This window comes from Salmo trutta, chromosome 9 (assembly GCF_901001165.1).
Source record: "Salmo trutta chromosome 9, fSalTru1.1, whole genome shotgun sequence".
In the NCBI taxonomy this organism is placed as follows: Eukaryota; Metazoa; Chordata; class Actinopteri; order Salmoniformes; family Salmonidae; genus Salmo; species Salmo trutta.
The window spans coordinates 49,236,869-49,262,643 of NC_042965.1; the positions used below are offsets into that span (position 1 = coordinate 49,236,869).

Sequence of the window (25,775 nt, forward strand, 5' to 3'; positions counted from 1 at the left end):
TGGATAATTTTAGAAAGAGAGGGTCCAGATTGTCTAGCCCAGCTGATTTGTAGGGTTCCACATTTTGCAGCTCTTTCAGAACATCAGCTATCTGGATTTGGGTGAAGGAGAAGCGAGTGGGGGGGGGCTTGGGCAAGTTGCTGTGGGGGGTGCAGAGCTGTTGGCCGGGGTAGTGGTAGCCAGGTGGAAAGCATGGCCAGCCGTAGAAAAATGCTTATTGAAATTATCGGTGGTGACAGTGTTTCCTAGCCTGTAGTGGGCAGCTGGGAGGAGGTGCACTTATTCTCTATGGACTTTACATTTTCCCAAAACTTTTTGGAATCAGTGCTACAGGCTGAAAATTTCTGTTTGAGAAAGCTAGCCTTTGCTTTCCTATCTGACTGTGTATATTGGTTCCTGACTTCCCTGAAAAGTTGCATATCGTGGGGGCTATTCGATGCTAATGCAGTACGCCACAGAATGTTTTTGTGTTGGTCAAGGGCAGTCACGTCTGGAGTGAACCAAGGGCTATATCTGTTCTTATTTCTACATTTTTGGAACGGGGCATGCTTATTTAAGATGGTGAGGAAATAACTTTTCAAGAACAACCAGGCATCCTCTACTGACGGGATGAGTTCAATATCCTTCCAGGATACACGGGCCAGGTCGATTAGAAAGGCCTGCACGCTGAAGTTTTTTAGGGAGCGTTTAACAGTGATGAGGGGTGGTCGTTTGACCGCGGACCCGTTACGGACACAGACAATGAGGCAGTGATCGCTGAGATCCTGGTTTAAGACAATAGAGGTGTATTTAGAGGATAAGTTGTTCAGGATGATATCTATGAGGGTGCCCATGTTTACGGATTTAGGGTTGTTTCTGGTAGGTTCATTGATAATTTGTGTGAGATTGAGGGCATCTAGTTTAGATTGTAGGACGGTGTTACGCGTATCCCAGTTTAGGTCACCTAATAGTATGAACTCTGAAGATAGATGGGGGGCAATCAATTCACATATGGTGTCCAGGGCACAGCTGGGGACTGAGGGGGGTCTATAACAAGCGGCAACAGTGAGAGACTTATTTCTGGAAAGGTGGATTTTTAAAAGTAGAAGCTCGATATTTTGGGCACAGACCTGGATAGTATGACAGAACTCTGCAGGCTATCTCTGCAGTAGATTGCAACTCCGCCCCCTTTTGGCAGTTCTATCTTGATGGAAAATGTTGTAGTTGGGGATGGAAATTTCAGAATTATTGGTGGCCTTCCTAAACCAGAATTCAGACATGGCTAGGACATCAGGGTTGGTGGTGCTTCAACAAAGTACTGAGTAAATGGTCTGAATACTTATGTAATTGTGATATTTCAGTTTTTTGCTTTGTCATAATGGGGTATTGTGTGTAGATTGATGAGGAAAAAAACAATTTAATACATTTTAGAATAAGGTTGTAACGTAACAAAATGTGGAGAAGTCAAGGGGTCTGAATACTTTCCGAATGCGCTGTACGCGTTGCTTGTCCTACGTAGCTCTGTCTATCTCTTTGTCTCTCTGCTACATGCTGCTTTTCCTATGTTGCCTAGTCTGTCTGCTACATGTTACTTGTCGTATGTTTGTCTGTCTTTCGGTCTGCTACATGTTGCTTGTCATATGTTGCTTTGTCTGTGTCTGCTACTTGTTGCTTGTCCTATGTTGCTCTGTCTGTCTGCTATGTGTTGCTTGTCCTATGTTGCTCTGCATGTTCTCATTGTCTGTCAGGATTGTTAATGTGATGGTTCTTAAAACCTCTCTGGGGTATGTGGGACGCAACCACATTGTCCGATTTCATAAAGGCTTTACGGCGAAAGCATAACATTAGATTATGTTAGGACAGCGCCTAGACAAGAAAAACCACACAGCCATTTTCCAAGCAAGGAGAGGCGTCACAAAAACCAGAAATACAGCTAAAATTAATCACTAACCTTTCATGATCTTCATCAGATGGCACGCATAGGACTTCATGTTACACAATACATGTATGTTTTGCTCGACAAAGTTCATAATTCTATCAAAAAAAAACATTTTACATTGGCGTGTAATGTTCAGAAATGTTTTGCCTCCCAAAACTTCCGGTGAATGAGCACATCAATTTACAGAAATACTCATCATAAACGTTGATAAAATATTCAACTGTTATTCAAAGAATTATAGATACACTTCTCCATAATGCAACCGCTGTGTCAGATTTTAAAAAAGCTTTTCGGCGAAAGCAAATTTTGCAATAATCTGAGTACAGCGCTCAGATATCAAAACAAGCCATAACAGATACCCGCCATTTTGGAGTCAACAGAAATGACAAAAATAACATTATAAAGGTTCACTTACCTTTGATGATCTTCATCGGAATGCACTCCCAGAAATCCCAGTTCCAGAATAAATGTTTGTTTTGTTCGAAAAAAGTTAATCTTTATGTCCAAATACCTCCATTTTGTTTGCGCATTCAGTCGAGTAATCCAAATCCACTGTGCTCGCGCAGTGAGTTCAGACGAAAAGTCCAAAAAGTTATATTACGGTTCGTAGAAACATGTCAAACGATGTATAGAATCAATCTTTAGGATGTTTTTATCATAAATCTTCCATAATATTCCAACCGGACGATTCCTTTGTCTTCAGAAATGAAAAGGAACACAGCTAACTTTCATGTGACTGCGCACGATTGAGCTCATGTCATTTTCTCAGTCATCTGATTCCAATGGCTCTTATTCTCTCCCCAGTCACAGTAGAAGCATGAAACAACGTTCTAAAGACTGTTGACATCTAGTGGAAGCCTTAGGATGTGCAAAATGACCCCATTGATACTGTATACTGGATAGGGAATCACTAGAAAAACTACAAACCTCAGATTTCCACACTTCCTGGTTGGATTTTTTTGACTGCCAAATGAGTTCTGTTATACTCACAGACATCATTCAAACAGTTTTAGAAACTTCAGAGTGTTTTCTATCCAAATCTACTAACAATATGCATATCCTACCTTCTGGGCCTGAGAAGCAGGCAGTTTACTACAGGCACGCTCATCATCACGTCAAAATACTGCCCCCTACCCCGATGAAGTTAATAACCTGCTCAGGGACTGCACTTTTTCTGAAATGATGATTAATGTGCACTGTCTCTGTAAAAAATGTAAATAAACTCAACCTGTCTGAATCTCTCTGCACCTCTCTAAACCTGTCTGAATCTCTCTGAACCTCCCTAAACCAGTGTGTACTGACGCGAGAGGTGTGATCCAGCCATTACATGGTCTAGCTTCTCTTCTCACCAACAGAAGAGACCAGAGGTGTGAGGCAGAGTGGATGCATAGTACGCTCCACTGTTCATCATATAATGTACAGAAAAATAATAATAATAATATGTCAGTACCCCTGTAGGGTAGAACTCTGGGTTATCAGGCTTGTCTCTATATTTCCTGTCCTCTCTAGTGTGAAGCAGTCCATCTGTACCTCTGCCATCTGGTTAGAAGATAACCCACTGTATGAGTCATCTTTCCAAGATGGCGTAGCAGTCAGACATCTTTGTCCTCGTCTTGTCGTGTTTCATGTATATCTTTTTATATATTTTTCTTCGCATATCTTTTTTATATTTTTCTAAACTTCAACTTCAAAATACTCTCCTGCAACCCGATTCACCCAATGTGGTGTGGATCTGGTTTTTTTCTAAAGTATTTTTCTTTACTTCTGAACCGGAATCCCCCAACAGAAGCTAGCCAGCTAACTAGCTACTAGCTAGTAGTCAGCTAACCACTGCTAGCAGTCATCAGCTAACCTTTAGCTCAGAAAACTCTCGCCAGTTTGCACAACGCGATTTAAACCAGAGCATACTGGACCTATTTTCTCTCCATATCCCCGGATTCCTATCGCAAGCTCTGAACCTTTTCACCTGGATCATCGCAGCCTGCTAGCTAACGTCTCTGTCCCGAAGCAAATACCAGTTAGCCTGGAGCTAGCCCATGCTAGGCCCATTTCCCGGCTAGCTGAAGAGGTCCATCAGCCACTCCGGGGCTACAATACCTATTTTGCCAATTGGCCTGGACCCCTTTTACTGCTGGTACGGAGCTCATTCATGACTGGACAACCGACGTAATCAGCCTGAGTTTTTTCTTTTCTCCAACAGGCTCCTCCGTCGCGATGTCCCCTGAATGCCCATCTGCTAGCCTGCTAGCCGCGGCCCACTAGCTGTCTAGAGCATATTGGACTGTTAGCTGAAGAGATCCATCGGCCAATTTATTGGGCCACTATACGTATTTTGCCAGTTGGACTGGACCTCTTTGCTACACGGAACCCTACTACTCCATCACGAATGGTCTATCGACGTAACCGCACGAGGAGGCTCCCAACGAGGAGGCTATAACAGACTTCCTCCGTCGCGATGTCCCTCTAAGGCACTTCTGCTAGCTTGCTATCCCCGGCCTGCTAGCTGTCTGAATCGCCGTGTCTCCAGCCAGCCTAGCTACTCACTGGACCCCTATAATCACTTGGCTATGCATGCCTCTCCCTATTGTCAATATGCCTTGTCCATTGCTGTTCTGGTTAGTGATTGTCTTATTTCACTGTAGAGCCTCTAGCCCTGCTCAATATGCCTTAGCCAACCCTTTAGTTCCACCTCCCATGCATGTGGTGACATAAGCTGGTTTATCATCACTCATCATCACTCAATGCCTAGGTTTACCTCCAATGTATTCACATCCTACCATACCTTTGTCTGTACATTATGCCTTGAATCTATTTTATCACGCCCAGAAACCTGCTCCTTTTACTCTCTGTTCTGAACGTACTAGACGACAAGTACTTATAGCCTTTAGCCGTACCCTTATCCTACTCCTCCTCTGTTCCTCTGGTGATGAAGAGGTTAATCCAGGCCCTGCAATGCCTATTCCCCAGGGGCTCTCATTTGTTGACTTCTGTAACCGTAAAAGCCTTGGTTTCATGCATGTTAACACTAGAAGCCTACTCCCTAAGTTTGTTGTATTCACTGCTTTAGCACACTGCCAACCCGGATGTCCTAGCTGCCAACCCGGCCATCCTACACTCTAAGCTTGATGCCCTCAATCTCACACAAATTATCAATGAACCTACCAGGTACAACCCCAAATCCGTAAACACGGGCACACTCATAGATATCATCCTAACCAATTTGCCCTCCAAATACACCTCTGCTGTTTTCAACCAAGATCTCAGCGATCACTGCCTCATTGCCTGCATCCGTAATGGGTCTGCGGTCAAATGACCAACCCTCATCACTGTCAAACGCTCCCTAAAACATTTCAGCGAGCAGGCCTTTCTAATCGACCTGGCCAGTGTATCCTGGAAGGATATTGACCTCATCCCGTCAGTAGAGGATGCCTGGTTAATCTTTAAAAGTGCCTTCCTCACCATCTTAAATAAGCATGCCCCGTTCAAAAAATGTAGAACCAGGAACAGATATAGCCCTTGGTTCACTCCAGACGTGTCTGCCCTTGACCAGCACAAAAAACATCCTGAGTACTGCATTAGCATCGAATAGCCCCCACGATATGCAACTTTTTAAGGAAGTTAGGAAAGCTAAAGCTAGCTTTTTCAAACAGAAATTTGCATCCTGTAGCACAAACTAAAAAAGTCCTGGGACACTGTAAAGTCCATGGAGAATAAGTGCACCTCCTCCCAGCTGCCAACTGCACTGAGGCTAGGAAACACTGTCACCACCGATAAATCCACTATAATTGAGAATTTCAATAAGCATTTTTCTACGGCTGGCCATGCTTTCCACCTGGCTACCCCTACCCTGATCAACTGCCCTGCACTCCCCACAGCAACTCGCCCAAGCCTCCCCCATTTCTCCTTCACCCAAATCCAGATAGCTGATGTTCTGAAAGAGCTGCAAAATCTGGGACCCCTACAAATCAGCCGGGCTAGACAATCTGGACCCCCTCTTTCTAAAATGATCTGCCAAAATTGTTGCAACCCCTATTATTAGCCTGTTCAACCTTTCTTTCGTATCGTCTGAGATTCCCAAAGATTGGAATGCTGCCGCAATCATCCCCCTTTTCAAAGGGGGAGACACTCTAGACCCAAACTGCTACAGCCCTATATCTATCCTACCCTGCCTTTCTAAGGTCTTCGAAAGCCAAGTTAACAAACAGATCACCGACCATTTTGAATCCCACTGTACCTTCTCCGCTATGCAATCTGGTTTCAGAGCTGGTCATGGGTGCACCTCAGCCACGCTCAAGGTCTTAAACAATATCATAACCTCCATCGATAAGAGACATTACTGTGCAGCCGTATTCATCGACCTGGCCAAGGCTTTCGACTCTGTCAATCACCACATTCTTATCAGCAGACTCAACAGCCTTGGTTTCTCAAATGACTGCCTCGCCTGGTTCACCAACTACTTCTCTGATAGAGTTCAGTGTGTCAAATCGGAGGGCCTGTTGTCCGGACCTCTTGCAGTCTCTATGGGGCTGCCACAGGGTTCAATTCTCAGGCCGACTCTTTTCTCTGTATACATCAATGATGTCGCTCTTGCTGCTAGTGATTCTCTGATCCACCTCTACGCAGACGACACTATTCTGTATACTTCTGGCCCTTCTTTGGACACTGTGTTAACTAACCTCCAGACGAGCTTCAATGCCATACAACTCTCCTTCCGTGGCCTCCAACTGCTCTTAAATGCAAGTAAAACTAAATGCATGCTCTTCAACCGATCGCTGCCCGCACCTGCCCGCCCTTCCAGCATCACTACTCTGGACAGTTCTGACTTAGAATATGTGGACAACTACAAATACCTAGGTGTCTGGCTAGACTGTAAACTCTCCTTCCAAACTCACATTAAGCATCTCCAATCCAAAATAAAATTTTGAATCGGCTTCCTATTTTGCAACAAAGCCTCCTTCACTCATGCTGCCAACAAATCTGACCATCCTACCGATCCTCGACTCTGGCGATGTCATTTACAAAATAGCCTCCAACACTCTACTTAACAAATTGGATGCAGTCTATCACAGTGCCACCCGTTTTGTCACCAAAGCCCCATATACTACCAACCACTGCGACCTTTATGCTCTCTTTGGCTGGCCCTCGCTTCATACTCGTCGCCAAACCCACTGGCTCCAGGTCATCAACAAGTCTTTGCTAGGTAAAGCCCTGCCTTATCTCAGCTCACTGGTCACCATAGCAGCACCCACCCGTAGCACGCGCTCCAGCAGCTATATCTCACTGGTCACCCCCAAAGCCAATTCCTCCTTTGGCCGCCTTTCCTTCCAGTTCTCTGCTGCCAATGACTGGAACGAACTGCAAAAATCACTGAAGCTGGAGACTCATATCTCCCTCACTAGCTTTAAGCACCAGCTGTCAGAGCAGCTCACAGATCACTGCACGTACATAGCCCATCTGTAAATATCCCATCCAACTACCTCATCCCATACTGTATTTATTTATTTATCTTGCTCCTTTGCACACCAGTATCTCAACTTGCACATTCATCTTCTGCACATCTATCACTCCAGTGTTTAATTGGTATGTTGTAATTACTTCGCCACATGGCCTATTTATTGCCTTACCTCCCTTATCTTACCTCATTTGCAGACACTGTATATAGACTTTTTCTACTGTATTATTGACTGTATGTTTGTTTATTCCATGTGTAACTCTGTGTTGTTGTGTGTGTCGAACTGCTTTGCTTTATGTTGGCCAGGTCGCAGTTGTAAATGAGAACTTGTTCTCAGCTGGCCTACCTGTTTAAACAAAGGTGAAATATTTTTTTTTTAAAGAAGATGTGAAGGAGAGAGACTTTGTATTCAACTCATTGTCTCCTCCTCACGCATCGACTCGCTGTCTAACTGTCTGTGTCTTACTGTCTGTTTCAATACTTTCTTACTATCTGTTTCAATACCATATTGCCGTCTGTTTCAATTCTGTCTTACTGTCTGACTGCCTGTTTCCGTCCTGTATTGCTGTGTGTTTCAGTCCTGTCTTACCATCTGTTTCAGTCCTGTCTTGCTGAGTGTTTCAGTCCTGCATTGATGTGTGTTTCAGTCCTGTCTGACTGCCTGTTTCAGTCCTGTTTTGCTGTGAGTATCAGTCCTGTTTTACCGTCTGTTTTCGATCCTGTCTTGCTGTCTGTTTCAGGTGAATGAGATCTACCACGATGAGTCTCTAGGAGTCCATATTAATGTGGTGTTGGTGAGGATGATCATGCTGGGCTATGCTAAGGTAGGCTCTAAAGATGCCGCTTAGATAAGGTAGGCTCTATAGATACCGCTTAGATAAAGCAGGCTCTAAGTAGGATACCACTTAGAAGATTATTCTATCCACAACCACAGTACAGTGAGTGCATACAGTTACAGCCAGTGGTGTGTATTCATGGATGCCAAGGGAAGCCAGGCTTCCACAAAAAATTGTGTTTCATAATTGTCCTTCAACTCGGAAGAGGCTGAATGTATCTCACTGGAGAAAGCATCCGAGCTAGCGAAACAGCGCCCCTCTGTCTCAGTATGTGTAGGCCATCTATCTGATGCTGTCTGGTCAAAAAGAGTATGGCATTGTTGCCGCCCGTGGCATTGAACGCAAGAGAAGCCAGCGAGCATTTGGCCTCCCTTGATAACGAATTATAATAATATTAGTCAATCAGCATTGAGCTAAACTGAGTGAGCTTAATTTATCAAAACTAAAGTGTCAAGGGAAGCCAGTTTGGATTTGGCTTCACCCCAATCACAAGCCAAATGTAATTTACAAAAAAAATGTGAATTGTTGCATCTCGTTGTGTCGTTGGCCTCCAATGGCTAGTTAACTATCTAAAATTGTCCCTTTTCCTAAATTACCCATCGATGGAGATAGGGATTTGTGGTTTTACTTAATTCTCCGTACTGGCCAATGATTATAATGACGGTTCTGATCCAACCATAAATTCATGCATTGTACCCCTGGTCTGAGAGGATGGAAGTTCAATATGTAGCTAGTTGTAATAGGCTAATGTTAACTAGCTGGCCTGGGGCATCGTTGCCCCAAGGAAGTTAGCCTAGCGAGCAAGGTAGCCTAGGACAACAAAAACTAAAAGTGTGTACTGTATGACAGAGTCATGAAAGAGAGGGGGACGGCATTTCTGGGTGAGTCAATATGCTTTGTGGACTTCACTGGACAGATGTTGCTATCTGGTTTTGTGATGAACCAAAGGTGTGGTTGAATTTATTCTGCCACTTATTGTCTCTTCCTTTAGGCCTATATATCACGGTGTCAAGGAATATAAACTAATAGGTTATAGAGAAAACACAATTATCACAACACATATGTTGTAATATGACGTGATTTTACCCACGCACCACTACTGGTTACAGCATGTGTTTGTGATCCTTGAGGGAATTGAACCCATGACCTTGGTGTTGCTAGCACCATGCTATCAGGTTCTAACAGTGTGTCTGTCCTGTCAGTCCATCAGCCTGATAGAACGAGGGAACCCGTCCAGGAGTCTGGAGAATGTGTGTCGCTGGGCGTTCGTTCAGCAGAAGGCAGACCATGACCATTCTGAGCACCATGATCACGCCATCTTCCTGACCAGACAGGGCTTTGGACCCACAGGCATGCAGGGTAAGACCACGACCCCTGATCCCTAACTCTGACCCTAACCCGTACCTCTAACCCCCTGGAATGTAGGGCTGGTCCAGGATTACCCCATGTGTACTGTTTCCTCCTTCTGTCAGTCTTACTGACTTCATTCCAGCTCCCTACCGGGCCTGCAGTGTTCTGAAAATGTTAAGTCACATAATGTAGTGTTTGAAGAAGCCCTCCTAATGTTACTCTTAGTACTATTTGTTGAAGCAGCCAGTTGCGCTATTTGATGTTGAAGCAGCCAGCTGCACTATTTGTTGAAGCAGCCAGTTGCGCTATTTGATGTTGAAGCAGCCAGCTGCACTATTTGATGTTGAAGCAGCCAGCTGCACTATTTGATGTTGAAGCAGCCAGCTGCACTATTTGATGTTGAAGCGGCCAGCTGTACTATTTGATGTTGAAGCGGCCAGCTGTACTATTTGATGTTGAAGCAGCCAGCTGCACTATTTGATGTTGAAGCAGCCAGCTGCACTATTTGATGTTGAAGCAGCCAGCTGCACTATTTGATGTTGAAGCAGCCAGCTGCGCTATTTGATGTTGAAGCAGCCAGCTGCACTATTTGATGTTGAAGCAGCCAGCTGTACTATTTGATGTTGAAGCAGCCAGCTGCACTATTTGATGTTGGAGCAGCCAGTTGCACTATTTGATGTTGAAGCAGCCAGCTGCACTATTTGATGTTGAAGCAGCCAGCTGCACTATTTGATGTTGAAGCAGCCAGCTGCACTATTTGATGTTGAAGCAGCCAGCTGTACTATTTGATGTTGAAGCAGCCAGCTGCACTATTTGATGTTGAAGCAGCCAGCTGTACTATTTGATGTTGAAGCAGCCAGCTGCACTATTTGTTGTTGAAGCAGCCAGCTGCACTATTTGATGCGGCCAGTTGTACTATTTGATGTTGAAACAGCCAGCTGTACTATTTGATGTTGAAGCGGCCATCTGTATTATTTGATGTTGAAGCAGCCAGCTGTACTATTTGATGTTGAAGCAGCCAGCTGTACTATTTGATGTTGAAGCAGCCATCTGCACTATTTCATGTTAAAAAATAAAACAGATGTTACCTAGTCAACCGGGTTAGAGTGATCACAGTTGTATTTTATTTTAGACATTCTGGATTTATTTGTTATACCGGAGTTGCTCTGAAGAATAGTCTGTTGTATTTTCTACCATCCAACATTTATAGTTTCAGGCTCTCATTTTTCATACTAAGTTATTCATTTATTTTGTACTTATTTGTTTGGAGCAAAGATTATAACAGTACATGGCCAAGATGTTCATAGATGACCAGCAGGGTCAGATAATAATAATCACAGTGGTTGTAGAGGGTGCAACAGGTCAGCACCTCAGGAGTAAATGTCAGTTGGCTTTTCATAGCCGATCATTCAGTCAGAGACAGCAGGTGTGGTAGAGAGAGAGTCCAAAACAGCAGGTCTGGGACAGGTAGCACGTCCAGTGAACAGGTCAGGATTCCAACAGCCACAGGCAGAACAGTTGAAACTGGCACAGCAGCATGACCAGGTGGACTGGGGACAGCAAGGAGTCATCAGGCCAGGTAGTCCTGAGGCGTGGTCCTAGGGCTCAGGTCCCCGAGAGAGAGAGAGAGAAAAAGAGAAAATTAGAGGGAGCATACTTAAATTCACACAGGATACCGGATAAGACAGGAGAAATACTCCAGATATAACAGACTGACCCTAGCACCTGACACAAACTATTGCAGCATAAATACTGGAGGCTGAGACAGGAGGGGTTGGGAGACACTGTGGCCCCGTCTGACGATACCCCCGGACAGGGCCAAACAGGCATGATATAACACCACCCACTTTGCCAAAGCACAGCCCCCACACCACTAGAGAGATATCTTCAACCACCAACTTACCATCCTGAGATAAGGCCGAGTATAGCCCACGAAGATCTCCCCGACGGCACGAACCCGAGGGGGGCGCCAACCAGGACAGGAAGGTCACATCAGTGACTCAACCCACTCAAGTGACACATCCCTCCTAGGAACGGCATGGAAGAGCACCAGTAAGCCAGTGACTCAGCCCCTTTAATAGGGTTAGAGGCAGAGAATCCCAGTGGAGAGAGGGGAACCGGCCAGGCAGAGACAGCAAGGGCGGTTCGTTGCTCCAGAGCCTTTCCGTTCACCTTCACACCCCTGGGCCAGACTACACTCAATCATAGGACCTACTGAAAAGATGAGTCTTCAATAAAGACTTAAAGGTTGAGACCGAGTCTGCGTCTCTCACATAGATAGGCAGACCATTCCATAAAAAGTGAGCTCTATAGGAGAAAGCCCTGCCTCCAGCTGTTTGCTTAGAAATCATAGGTACAGTAAAGAGGCCTGCGCTTGTGACCGTAGCGTAGCTGTAGGTATGTAAGGCAGGACCAAATCGGAAAGATAGGTAGGAGCAAGCCCATGTAATGCTTTGTAGGTTAGCAGTAAAACCTTGAAACTAGCCCTTGCCTTAACAAGAAGCCAGTGTAAAGAGGCTAGCAGTTCACCCACACGCGTCTTACAAAGACACGGAAGTTGGAACCCAAAATCTCCAATTTGGACTCCAGACCAAAGGACAAATTTCCACTGGTCAAATGTCCATTGCTGATGTTTCTTGGCCCAAGCAAGTCTCTTCTTATTATTGGTGTCCTTTAGTAGTGGTTTCTTTGCAGCAATTCAACCATGAAGGCCTGATTCACAAAGTCTCCTCTGAACAGTTGATGTTGAGATGTGTCTGTTATTTGAACTCTGTGAAGCATTTATTTGGGCTGCAATTTCTGAGGCTGGTAACTCTAATGAACTTATCCTCTGCAGCAGAGGTAAATCTGGGTCTTCCATTCCTGTGGCGGTGCTCATGAGAGCCAGTTTCATCATAGCGCTTGATGGTTTTTGCGACTGCACTTGATTTCAAAGTTCTTGAAATGTTCCGTATTGACTGACCTTTATGTCTTAAAGTAATGATGGACTGTCGTTTCTCTTTGCTTATTTTTGCTGTTCTTGCCATAATATGGACTTGGTCTTTTACAAGATAGGGCTATCCTCTGTATACCACCCCTACCTTAACACAACTGATTGTCTCAAACACATTAAGAGGGAACGAAATCCCACACACACTTAACTTTTAAGAAGGCATGTCTGTTAATTGAAATGCATTCCAGGTGACTACCTCATGAAGCTGGTTGAGAGAATGCCAAGAATGTGCAAAGCTGTCATCAAGGCAAAGGGTGGCTATTTGAAGAATCTCAAATATAAAATATATTTTGATTTGTTTAACACTTTTTTGGCTACTACATGATTCCATGTGTTATTTCATAGTTTTGATGTCTTTATTATAATTCTACTGTGTAAAAAAAATAGTAAAAATGAAAGAAAAACCCTTGAATGAGTAGGTGATCTAAAACGTTTGACCGTGTAACGATCGTCAAAAGGAGTAGACCAAGGTGCAGCGTGGTATGTGTTCATCTTGATATTTATTAGAACTCTGAACACTTTAAACAAAATAATAAACAATGGAACACGACCGTCACGTCTTGCAGGCTTTACACAGCAGTACAAAAATAAAATCCCACAACTCAAGGAGGGAAAAGGGCTGCCTAAGTATGCTTCCCAATCAGAGACAACGATAGGCAGCTGCCTCTGATTGGAAACCATACCTGGCCAAAACATAGAAATATAAACCATAGTATGCCCACCCCACACCCTGACCTAACAACATAGAGAAATAAACCGTCTCTCTCAGGTCAGGGCGTGACAGACCGGTACTGTGTGTGTGTATATAAACTCAGCAAAAAAGGAAACGTCCCTTTTTCAGGAACCTGTCTTTCAAAGATAATTCGTAAAAATACAAATAACGTTACAGATCTTCATTGTAAAGGGTTTAAACACTGTTTCCCATGCTTGTTCAATGAACCATAAACAATTATTGAACATGCACCTGTGGAACAGTCGTTAAGACACTAACAGCTTACAGACGGTAGGCAATTAAGGTCACAGTTATGACAACTTAGGACACTAAAGAGGCCTTTCTACTGACCCTGAAAAACACAAAAAGAAAGATGCCCAGGGTCTCTGCTCATCTGCATGAACGTGTCTTAGGCATGCTGCAAGGAGGCATGAGGACTGCAGATGTGGCCAGGGCAATAAATTGCAATGTCCATACTGTGAGACACCTAAGACAGTGCTATAGGGAGACAGGACGGACAGCTGATCGTCCTTGCAGTGGCAGACCACGTGTAACAACACCTGCACAGGATCGGTACATCTGAACATCACACCTGCAGGACAGGTACAGGATGGCAAAAACAACTGCCCGAGTTACACCAGGAACGCACAATCCCTCCATCAGTGCTCAGACTGTCCGCAATAGGCTGAGAGAGGCTGGACTGAGGGCTTGTAGGCCTGTTGTAAGGCAGGTCCTCACTAGACATCACCGGCAACAACGTCACCTATGGGCACAAACCCACCGTCGCTGGACCAGACAGGACTGGCAAAAAGTGCTCTTCATTGACGAGTCGCGGTTTTGTCTCAGCAGGGGTGATGGTCGGATTCGCGTTTATCGTCGAAGGAATGAGTGTTACACTGAGGCCTGTACTCTACAGTGGGATCGATTTGGAGGTGGAGGGTCCGTCATGGTCTGGGGCGGTGTGTCACAGCATCATCGGACTGAGCTTGTTGTCATTGCAGGCAATCTCAACTCTGTGCATTACAGGGAAGACATCCTCCTCCCTCATGTGGTACCCTTCCTGCAGGCTCATCCTGACATGACCCTCCAGCATGACAATGCCACCAGCCATACTGCTCGTTCTGTGCGTGATTTCCTGCAAGACAGGAATGTCAGTGTTCTGCCATGGCCAGCGAAGAACCCGAATCTCAATCCCATTGACCACGTCTGGGACCTGTTGGATCGGAGGGTGATGGCTAGGGCCATTCCCCCCCAAAATGTCTGGGAACTTGCAGGTGCGTTGATGGAAGAGTGGGGTAACATCTCACAGCAAGAACTGGAAAATCTGGTGCAGTCCGTGAGGAGGAGATGCGCTGCAGTACTTAATGCAGCTGGTGGCCACACCAGAGGCTGACTGTTACTTTTGATTTTGACCCCCCCTTTGTTCAGGGACAAATTATTACATTTCTGTTAGTCACATGTCTGTGGAACTTGTTCAGTTTATGTCTCAGTTGTTGAATATTGTTATGTTCATATAAATATTTACACATGTTAAGTTTGATGAAAATAAACGCAGTTGACAGTGAGAGGACCTTCCTTTTTTATATACACTACCATTCAAAAGTTTGGGGTCACTTAGAAATGTCCTTGTTTTTGAAAGAAGAGCACATTTTTTGTCCATTAAAATAACATCAAGTTAATCAGAAATACAGTGTAGACATTGTTAATGTTGTAAATGTGTCACGTCCTGACCATGGTAAGCTGTTATTTTCTATGGTAGAGTAGGTCAGGGCGTGACAGGGGGGTTTATTCTATGTGTTCTATTTCTATGTTCTTAAGTTCTAGTTTTTGTATTTCTATGTTGGTTTGTTTGGGATGATCTCCAATTAGAGGCATCTGGTCCTCGTTGTCTCTAATTGGAGATCATAGTTAAGTAGGGGTTTTTCTTCCTGGGTTTTGGGGGTGATTATTTTTGAGTAGTGTTTGTTTCTCCTCTGCGTCACAGTTTGTTGTTTTGTCTATTCAGTTATGTGATGTATTGCATAGTTTCACAGAGTAAATAAAATGTGGAACTACACATACGGTGCACCTTGGTCCTCTCCTTTTGACAGCCGTGACAAAATGACTATTGTAGCTGGAAACAGCTGATTTTTCTCATGGAATATCGACGTAGGCATACAGAGGCCCATTATCAGCAACCATCACTCCTGTGTTCCAATGGCATGTTGTGTTACCTAATCCAAGTTTATCATTTTAAAAGGCTAATTGATCATTAGAAAACCCTTTTGCAATTATGTTAGCACAGCTGAAAACTGTTATCCTGATTAAAGAAGCAACTAAAACTGGCCTTCTGTAGACGAGTTGAGTATCTGGAGCATTAGCATTCGTGGGTTCGATTCCAGGCTCAAAATGGCCAGAAACAAAGAACTTTCTTCTGAAACTCGTCAGTCTATTCTTGTTCTGAAAAATTAAGGCTATTCCATGCGAGAAATTGCCAAGAAACTGAAGATCTCGTACAACGCTGTGTACTATTCCCTTCACAGAACAGCACAAACTGTCACTAACCATAATAGAAAGAGGAGTGGGAGGCCCCTGTGCCCAACTGAGCAAGAGGACAAGTACATTTGAGTGTCTAGTTTGAGAAACAGACGCCTCACAAGTCCTCGACTGGCAGCTTCATCAAATAGTACCTGCAAATCACCAGTCTCAACGTCAACAGTGAAGAGGCGACTCCGGGATGCTGGCCTTCTAGGCAGAGTTCCTCTGTCCAGTGTCTGTGTTCTTTTGCCCATCTTAATCTTTTATTTTTATTGGCCAGTCTGAGATATGGCTTTTTCTTTGCAACTACTGTTACTTTACTGTTACTACAAATAAAACATCCCAAATCACCAAGAAAGAGAGTTACATTCCTCCACAAATAAGTCCCCAATCAATACTTTAAATTGCCCTAACGGCGCCAGAGAGAAATGACAGAAGGATAGAGAGCGGTAATGGGCAGTCCATCATGGGACTTTTATTCATTGTTTTATTCTGTGTTTCAGCATTCAATCCACATAATGCGTAGTGCATTTATTGCTTAATTTCTTTTTTGAAAACCGGGATTATTTTTTAATAATGAAACTGAAGCAACCTCAAAAACCACTATTCGCACAGCACTACTACGCACCATTCTTTCTCTCTCCCTCTTTCTCTCATCTCTTTCACCATATCGACCTCACTGTAGAATGATTTTTCTCCTCTCTCTTTCACCATATCGACCTCACTGTAGAATGATTTCTCTCTTCTCCAGGCTACGCCCCCGTAACAGGCATGTGCCACCCAGTCCGGAGCTGCACGCTGAACCATGAGGATGGATTCTCTTCTGCCTTCGTTGTCGCCCACGAGACCGGACATGTGTAAATTCTGATTATCTGTGTGTGTGTGTATGTGTTGACACGGGGGCGGTTCAAGGTTCCATAGTGTGGGAATAGAATGTTTCCCATAATCTATTCAGTGGTTTTGTGTTCAGTTGGCTCCTCTGTGATATGACGTTAGCATCAACCACCTTTCAGAGACAGCTCCATCTATTCTACAGCCTCTCCTTCTAATGATATTACATCATGTCCTGCCTCCTCGCGAATTATGTCAATCTGACATAACATCCATAGAGCGTCAGGCCATAGAGCGTCAGGCCATAGAGCGTCAGGCCATAGAGCGTCAGGCCATACAGCGTCAGGCCATAGAGCGTCAGGCCATAGAGCATCAGGCCATAGAGCGTCAGGCCATAAGGAACCCAGAGGAGCTGGAGAGGTAGTGGGGAGCTGGAGTAGTAGTGGGGAGCTGGAGAGGTAGTGGGGAACCCAGAGGAGCTGGAGAGGTAGTGGGGAGCTGGAGAAGTAGTGGGGAGCTGGAGAGGTAGTGGGGAGCTGGAGAGGTAGTGGGGAGCTGGAGAGGTAGTAGCAGGGACCTGGAGAGGTAGTGGGGAACCCAGAGGAGCTGGAGAGGTAGTGGGGAGCTGGAGAGGTAGTGGGGAACCCAGAGGAGCTGGAGAGGTAGTGGGGAGCTGGAGAAGTAGTGGGGAGCTGGAGAAGTAGTGGGGAGCTGGAGAAGTAGTGGGGAGCTGGAGAGGTAGTGGGGAGCTGGAGAGGTAGTGGGGAACCCAGAGGAGCTGGAGAGGTAGTGGGGAGCTGGAGAGGTAGTGGGGAGCTGGAGAGGTAGTGGGGAGCTGGAGTAGTAGTGGGGAGCTGGAGAGGTAGTGGGGAACCCAGAGGAGCTGGAGAGGTAGTGGGGAGCTTGAGAGGTAGTGGGGAGCTGGAGAGGTAGTGGGGAGCTGGAGAGGTAGTGGGGAGCTGGAGAGGTAGTGGGGAACCCAGAGGAGCTGGAGTGGTAGTGGGGAGCTGGAGAGGTAGTGGGGAGCTGGAGAGGTAGTGGGGAACCCAGAGGAGCTGGAGAAGTAGCGGGGAGCTGGAGAAGTAGTGGGGAGCTGGAGAGGTAGTGGGGAGCTGGAGAGGTAGTGGGGAACCCAGAGGAGCTGGAGTGGTAGTGGGGAGCTGGAGAGGTAGTGGGGAGCTGGAGAGGTAGTGGGGAACCCAGAGGAGCTGGAGAAGTAGCGGGGAGCTGGAGAAGTAGTGGGGAGCTGGAGAGGTAGTGGGGAGCTGGAGAGGTAGTGGGGAACCCAGAGGAGCTGGAGAGGTAGTGGGGAACCCAGAGGAGCTGGAGAGGTAGTGGGGAGCTGGAGAAGTAGTGGGGAGCTGGAGAGGTAGTGGGGAACCCAGAGGAGCTGGAGAAGTAGTGGGGAGCTGGAGAAGTAGTGGGGAGCTGGAGAGGTAGTGGGGAACCCAGAGGAGCTGGAGAGGTAGTGGGGAGCTGGAGTAGTAGTGGGGAGCTGGAGAGGTAGTGGGGAACCCAGAGGAGCTGGAGAGGTAGTGGGGAACCCAGAGGAGCTGGAGACGTAGTGGGGAGCTGGAGAAGTAGTGGGGAGCTGGAGAGGTAGTGGGGAACCCAGAGGAGCTGGAGAAGTAGTGGGGAGCTGGAGAAGTAGTGGGGAGCTGGAGAGGTAGTGGGGAACCCAGAGGAGCTGGAGAGGTAGTGGGGAGCTGGAGTAGTAGTGGGGAGCTGGAGAGGTAGTGGGGAACCCAGAGGAGCTGGAGAGGTAGTGGGGAACCCGGAGGAGCTGGAGAGGTAGTGGGGAGCTGGAGAGGTAGTGGGGAGCTGGAGAGGTAGTGGGGAACCCAGAGGAGCTGGAGAGGTAGTGGGGAGCTGGAGAGGTAGTGGGGAACCCAGAGGAGCTGGAGAGGTAGTGGGGAGCTTGAGAGGTAGTGGGGAACCCAGAGGAGCTGGAGAGGTAGTGGGGAGCTGGAGAGGTAACATATTCTTCAAGTCAAAGTAAATCTTATTAGGAATCAACGTCCCTGACAACGTCCCTAACTCTCTCTCTCTCTCTCTCTCTCTCTCTCTCTCTCTCTCTCTCTCTCGTGTGTGTGTAAAGGCTGGGTATGGAGCATGATGGTCAGGGGAATCGTTGTGGAGACGAGACAGCCATGGGGAGTGTGATGGCTCCACTGGTTCAAGCTGCCTTCCACCGATACCACTGGTCCATGTGTAGTGGACAGGAGCTCAAGAGATATATACAGTATGTTACCCTCTATTAACCTACTTTTCCTAGCATTGTTACTTTACTATTACGTTACATTTACTTTACCATTACTAATATTAATACTATCACAAATACGTGTACTATTATTAGTATAATTACTATTACTGTTACTAAAACTAAATAGTATTAATAGTACTTTACTGGTACTAAAACTAATACTATTAATAGTACTTTACTGTTACTAAAACAATACTATTACTTTACTGTTACCAAAATGAATACTATTAATGGTACTTTACTGTTACTAAAACTAATACTATTAATGGTACTTTACTGTTACTAAAACAAATACTATTACTATTACTTCACTGTTACTAAAACAATAATACTACTTTACTGTTACTAAAACTAATACTATTAATAGTACTTTACTGTTACTAAAACAACACTATTACTTTACTGTTACTAAAACAGTACTATTACTAGTACTTTACTGTTACTAAAACAATACTATTACTTTACTGTTGCTAGGACTAATACTATTAATAGTACTTAATGTCACTGAAACAATACTATTACTATAACTTTAGTGTTACTAAAACAATAATATTACTTCAATGTTACTAATACTATTACTATTACTTTGCTGTTACTAAAGCTAATAATATTACTATTACTTTACTGTTACTAAAACTAATACTATTACTATTACTTTCCTGTTACTAAAACTAATACTATTACTTTACTGTTACTTAAATTAATACTATTACTATCACTTTACTATTATTACTTTACTATTAATATTGCTCATTCTAATTCTGATATGATTACCTTTACTTTACTTCTAATATTACTTTTACATTTACATTTTAGTGATTTAGCAGACACTTTTTTCCAAAGTGAGTTACAATATAGTAAGTGCATTCATCTTAAGGTCAGACAACCACATATCACAGTTGTAGTAAGTTAGATTTTCCTCTAAACAGTTATCAGCAAATTCTGTGCTTGTAGAAAAAGTGCAAGACTACCATGGTACTGTACTGTACTCTACTGAGAGTTTACAAACGACAACAATTCTGTAGTCTACTGAGAGTTTACAGTACTAACATGGGACTGTACTCTACTGAGAGTTTACAAACGACAACACTACTGTAGTCTACTGAGAGTTTACAGTACTAACATGGGACTGTACTCTACTGAGAGTTTACAGACTACTGGGGTACTGTACTTTATGGAGAGTTTACAGTACTACCATGGTACTGTACTATACTGATAGTTTACAGTATTACCATGGTACTGTACTTTACTGATATTTTACAGACTACTGGGGTACTGTACTATACTGAGAGTTTACAGTACTACCATGGTACTGTACTTTACTGAGAGTTTACATTACTACCATGAACCTGTACTATACTGAGAGTTTACAGACTATGTGGTACTGTACTGTACTGAGAGTTTACAATATTACCATTACAGCACTAGTCATTATGGTCTGATAGGTATGGTTGTGGGGTAATATGGTCTGATAGGTATGGTTGTGGGGTAATATGGTCTGATAGGTATGGGTGGACTTTTTCAGAAGGACCATTCCACTCACCTGCTTCAGAGAGATTATCAACACCTGTGTTTTGATGATAAGGAGACAAGACCAATTTTTGTGAAGTACTGCTTGTTACAAGCCAGGAGATAACATAACTGTTGATGAGCAACTGTTCCCAACAAAAGCTTGGTACCGTTTTACCCAGTTCTCGGCCAACAAACTGGACAAATTTGGAATTAAGTTTTGGTTAGCTGCTGATGTCAAAACCAAGTACTTGCTCAAAGGCTTTCCATATCAGTGGAAAGATGAAAATCTTGAAACCAATATAATGTTATATACAGTACCAGTCAAAAGTTTGGACATAATGCAGACTACCATATTTTAATTGTAAAATTCTCATGAGTCTGGCATAGGGGCTACAGGAGTGTGCAAAGCTGTCATCAAGGCAAAGGGTTGCTACTTTGAATAATCTCAAATATAAAACATACACTACCATTGAAAAGTATGGGGTCACTTAGTAATGTCCTTGTTTTTGAAAGAAAAGCAATTTTTTTGTCCATTAAAATAACATCAAATTCATCAGAAAAACACTGTAAACATTGTTAATGTTGTAAATGACTATTGTAGCTGGAAACAGATGATTGTTTATGGAATATCTATATAGGCGTACAGAGGCCCATTATCAGCAAACATCAGTCCTGTGTTCCAATGACACCATGTGTTAGCTTATCCAGGTTTATCATTTTAAAAGGCTAATTAATCATTAGAGAACCCTTTTGCAATTATGTTAGCACAGCTGAAAACTGTTATCCTGATTAAAGAAGCAATACAACTGGCCTTCTTTAGACCAGTTGAGTATCTGGAGCATTAGCATTTGTGGGTTCGATTCCAGGCTCAAAAGTACTTTCTTCTGAAACCCGTCAGTCTATTCTTGTTCTGAGAAATGAAGGCTATTCCATGCAAGAAATTGCCAAGAAACTGAAGATCTCGTACAATGCTGTGCACAACTCCCTTCACAGAACAGCGTAAACTGGCTCTAACCAGAATAGAAAGAGGAGTGGGGGGCCCCGATGCACAACTGAGTATCTAGTTTGAGAAACAGATACCTCACAAGTCCTCAACTGGCAGCTTCATTAAATAGGACCTGCAAAACACCAGTCTCAATGTCAACAGTGAAGAGGCGACTCAAGGATGCTGGCCTTCTAGGCAGAGTTCCTCTGTCCAATGTCTGTGTTCTTTTGCCCACCTTAATCTTTTATCTTTATTGGCCAGTCTGAGATATAGCTTTTTCTTTGCATCTCTGCCTAGAGTGAAATGCTTACTTGCAAGCCCTTAACCAACAATGCTTTAAGAAGTTTTACGAAAAACAAGGGTTAAGTAAAAAATATTTAAGTAAAAAATAGGAAATAAAAGTAAGAAATAATTAAACATCAGCAGTAAAATAACAATAGCGAGGCTATATACAGGGGGTACCGGTACAGAGTCAATGTGCGGGGGCACCGGTTAATCGAGGTAATTGAGGTAATATGTATAGGTAGAGTTAAAGTGACTATGCAGAGATAATAAACGGAGCGTAGAAGCAGCATAAAAGAGGGGTCTGGAAAGCCCTTTGATTAGATGTTCAGGAGTCTTATGGCTTGGGGGTAGACGCTATTAAGAAGCCTCTTGGACCTAGACTTGGTGCTCCAGTACCACTTCCGTGCGGTAGCAGAGAGAACAGTCTATGACTAGGGTGGCTGGAGTCTTTGACAATTTTTAGTGCCTTCCTCTGACACCGACTGGTATAGAGGTCCTGGATGGCAGGAAGTTTGGCCCCAGTGATGTACTGGGCCATACACACTACCCTCTGTAGTGTCTTGCGGTCGGAGGCTGGCCATACCAGGCAGTGATGCAACAGGTCAGGATGCTCTCGATGGTGCAGCTGTAGAACCTTTTGATGATCTGAGGACCATTGCCAAATCTTTTTAGTCTCCTGAGGAGGAAAAGGTTTTGTCGTGCCCTCTTCACGACTGTCTTGGTGTGCTTGGACCATGTTAGTTTGTTGGTGATGTGGACACCAAGGAACTTGAAGCTCTCAACCTGCTCCACTACAGCCCCATCGATGAGAATGGGGATGTGCTCGGTCCTCCTTTTCCTGTAGTCCACAATCATCTCCTTTGTCTTGATCACGTTGAGGGAGAGGTTGTTGTCCTGGCACCACACGGCCAGGTCTCTGACCTCCTTCCTATAGGCTGTCTCGACGTTGTCGGTGATCAGGTCTACCACTGTTTTGTCATTGGCAAACTTAAAGATGGTGTTGGAGTCGTGCCTGGCCGTGCAGTCATGAGTGAACAGGGAGTACAGGAGGGGACTGACCACACACCCCTGAGGGGCCCCAGTGTTGAGGATCAGCGTGGCGGATGTGTTGTTACCTACCCTTACCACCTGGGGGCGGCCCGTCAGGAAATCCAGGATCCAGTTTCAGAGGGAGGTGTTTTGTCCCAGGGTCCTTTGCTTATTGATGAGCTTTGAGGGCACTATGGTGTTGAACGCTGAGCTGTAGTCAATGAAGAGCGTTCTCACATAGGTGTTCCTTTTGTCCAGGTGGGAAAGGGCAGTGTGGAGTTCAATAGAGATTGCATCATATGTGGATCTGTTAGGGCGGAATGCAAATTGGAGTGGGTCTAGGGTTTCTGGGATAATGGTGTTGATGTGAGCCATGACCAGCCTTTCAAAGCACTTCATGGTTACAGACGTGAGTGCTACGGGTCGGTAGTCATTTAGGCAGGTTACCTTAGTGTTCTTGGGCACAGGGATTATGGTGGTCTGTTTAGAACATGTTGGTATTACAGACTCGGACAGGGAGAGGTTGAAAATGTCACTTGCCAGTTGGTCAGCGCATGCTTTGAATACACGTCCTGGTAATCCGTCTGGCCCCCGCTGCCATGTGAATGTTGACCTGTTTAATGGTCTTACTCACATCGACTGCAGAGATCGTGATCACACAGTCGTCCGGAACAGCTGATGCTCTGATGCATGTTTCAGTGTTTCTTGCCTCGAAGCGAGCATAGAAGTAATTTAGCTCATCTGGTAGGCTCGTGTCACTGGGCAGCTCTCGGCTGTGCTTCCCTTTGTAGTTTGTAATCATTTGCAAGCCCTGCCACATCCGACGAGCGTCGGATCCGGCGTAGTACAATTCGATCTTAGTCCTGTATTGATGCTTTGCCTGTTTGATGGTTCGTTGGCATAGTGAGCTTTTCTTATAAGCTTCTGGGTTAGAGTCCCGCTCCATGAAAGTGGCAGCTCTACCCTTTAGCTCAGCGCGGATGTTGCCATGTAATCCATGGCTTTTGGTTGGGGTATGTACGTACGGTCACTGTGGGGATGACGTCATCAATGCACTTATTGATGAAGCCAGTGACTGATGTGGTGTACTCCTCGATGCCATCAGTGGCAGCTAGTAGGCCGGTGAAGACGACCGCCGAGCGCCACCCGAGGGGGAACCACCTTCGGTAGGAGTCGTGACAATATGCATAGTCACTTTAACCATATCTACATGTACATACTACCTCAATCAGTCTGACTAACAGGTGTCTGTATGTAGCCTCGCTACTTTTATAGCCTCGCTACTGTATATAGCCTCGCTACTGTTTTTCACTGTCTTTTTACTGTTGTTTTTATTTCTTTACTTACCTATTGTTCACCTAATACCTTTTTTGCACTATTGGTTAGAGCCTGTAAGGAAGCATTTCACCTTAAGGTTGTATTCGGCGCACGTGACAAATACACTTTGATTTGATATGTCGTTGAACAACCCCATGTCATGATTAGATAGTGAAAAAACACACCAATCTATTTCAGAATTTCTGTACTCTGAAAGAAGGCACCTGCCGCTGGCCTGTTTTTGTGTTCTACAACATACTTGACTTGGCTGCTATCAACCCACATGTGTTGTTCAAGCAGTGCATAAACAACACTATGCCCAGGAGAGACTTCATCATGAGTCTGCAATAGGGGCTACAGGAGAGACTCATCATGAGTCTGCAATAGGGGCTACAGGAGAGACTCATCATGAGTCTAGCATAGGGGTTTCAGGTGTCTCCGGAAGGTAGTGATTGACTCCGTTGTCCTGGCGTCGTGAGGGAGCTTGTTCCACCATTGGGGTGCCAGTGCAGCGAACAGTTTTGACTGGGCTGAGCGGGAACTGTGCTTCCGCAGAGGTAGGGGGGCCAGCAGGCCAGAGGTGGATGAACGCAGTGCCCTTGTTTGGGTGTAGGGACTGATCAGAGCCTGAAGGTACGGAGGTGCCGTTCCCCTCACAGCTCCGTAGGCAAGCACCATGGTCTTGTAGCAGATGCGAGCTTCAACTGGAAGCCAGTGGAGTGTGCGGAGGAGCAGGGTGACGTGAGAGAACTTGGGAAGGTTGAACACCAGACGGGCTGCGGCGTTCTGGATGAGTTGTAGGGGTTTAATGGCACAGGCAGGGAGCCCCACCAACAGCGAGTTGCAGTAATCCAGACGGGAGATGACAAGTGCCTGGATTAGGACCTGCACCGCTTCTTGTGTAAGGCAGGGTCGTACTCTGCGAATGTTGTAGAGCATGAACCTACAGGATCGGGTCACCGCCTTGATGTTAGCGGAGAACGACAGGGTGTTGTCCAGGGTCACGCCGAGGGTCTTAGCACTCTGGGAGGAGGACACAATGGAGTTGTCAACCGTGATGGCGAGGTCATGGAACGGGCAGTCCTTCCCGGGAGGAAGAGCAGCTCCGTCTTGCCGAGGTTCAGCTTGAGGTGGTGATCCGTCATCCACACTGATATGTCTGCCAGACATGCAGAGATGCGATTCGCCACCTGATTATCAGAAGGGGGGAAGGAGAATATTAATTGTCTGTCATCTGCATAGCAATGATGGGAGAGACCATGTGAGGATATGACAGAGCCAAGTGACTTGGTGTATAGCGAGAATAGGAGAGGGCCTAGAACTGAGCCCTGGGGGACACCAGTGGTGAGAGCACGTGGTGTGGAGATGTATTCTCGCCACGCCACCTGGTAGGAGTGACCTGTCAGGTAGGACGCAATCCAAGAGTGAGCCACGCCGGAGATGCCCAACTCGGAGAGGGTGGAGAGGAGGATCTGATGGTTCACAGTATCAAAGGCAGCAGATAGGTCTAGAAGGATGAGAGCCGAGGAGAGAGAGTTAGCTTTAGCAGTGTGGAGAGCCTCCGTGACACAGAGAAGAGCAGTCTCAGTTGAATGACCAGTCTTGAAACCTGACTGATTTGGATCAAGAAGGTCATTCTGAGAGAGATAGCAAGACAGCTGGCCAAGGACGGCACGCTCAAGAGTTTTGGAGAGAAAAGAAAGAAGGGATACTGGTCTGTAGTTTTTGACATCGGAGGGATCGAGTGTAGGTTTTTTGAGAAGGGGTGCAACTCTC

The 25,775-nt window shown here is 45.2% G+C and overlaps 1 protein-coding gene across 1 annotated transcript in view; it reads left to right on the forward strand.

The window, feature by feature from the left end:
- The window catches only part of adamts3 (ADAM metallopeptidase with thrombospondin type 1 motif, 3), a 353,285-nt gene that overhangs the window by 236,762 nt on the left and 90,748 nt on the right, over nt 1-25,775 (forward strand). Inside the window, exons 7-10 of the mRNA XM_029763911.1 lie at nt 8,111-8,194; nt 9,409-9,565; nt 16,529-16,634; nt 18,707-18,850. Of these exons, the coding sequence (XP_029619771.1) occupies nt 8,111-8,194; nt 9,409-9,565; nt 16,529-16,634; nt 18,707-18,850 (491 nt within the window). The remainder of the gene's footprint in view (nt 1-8,110; nt 8,195-9,408; nt 9,566-16,528; nt 16,635-18,706; nt 18,851-25,775) is intronic.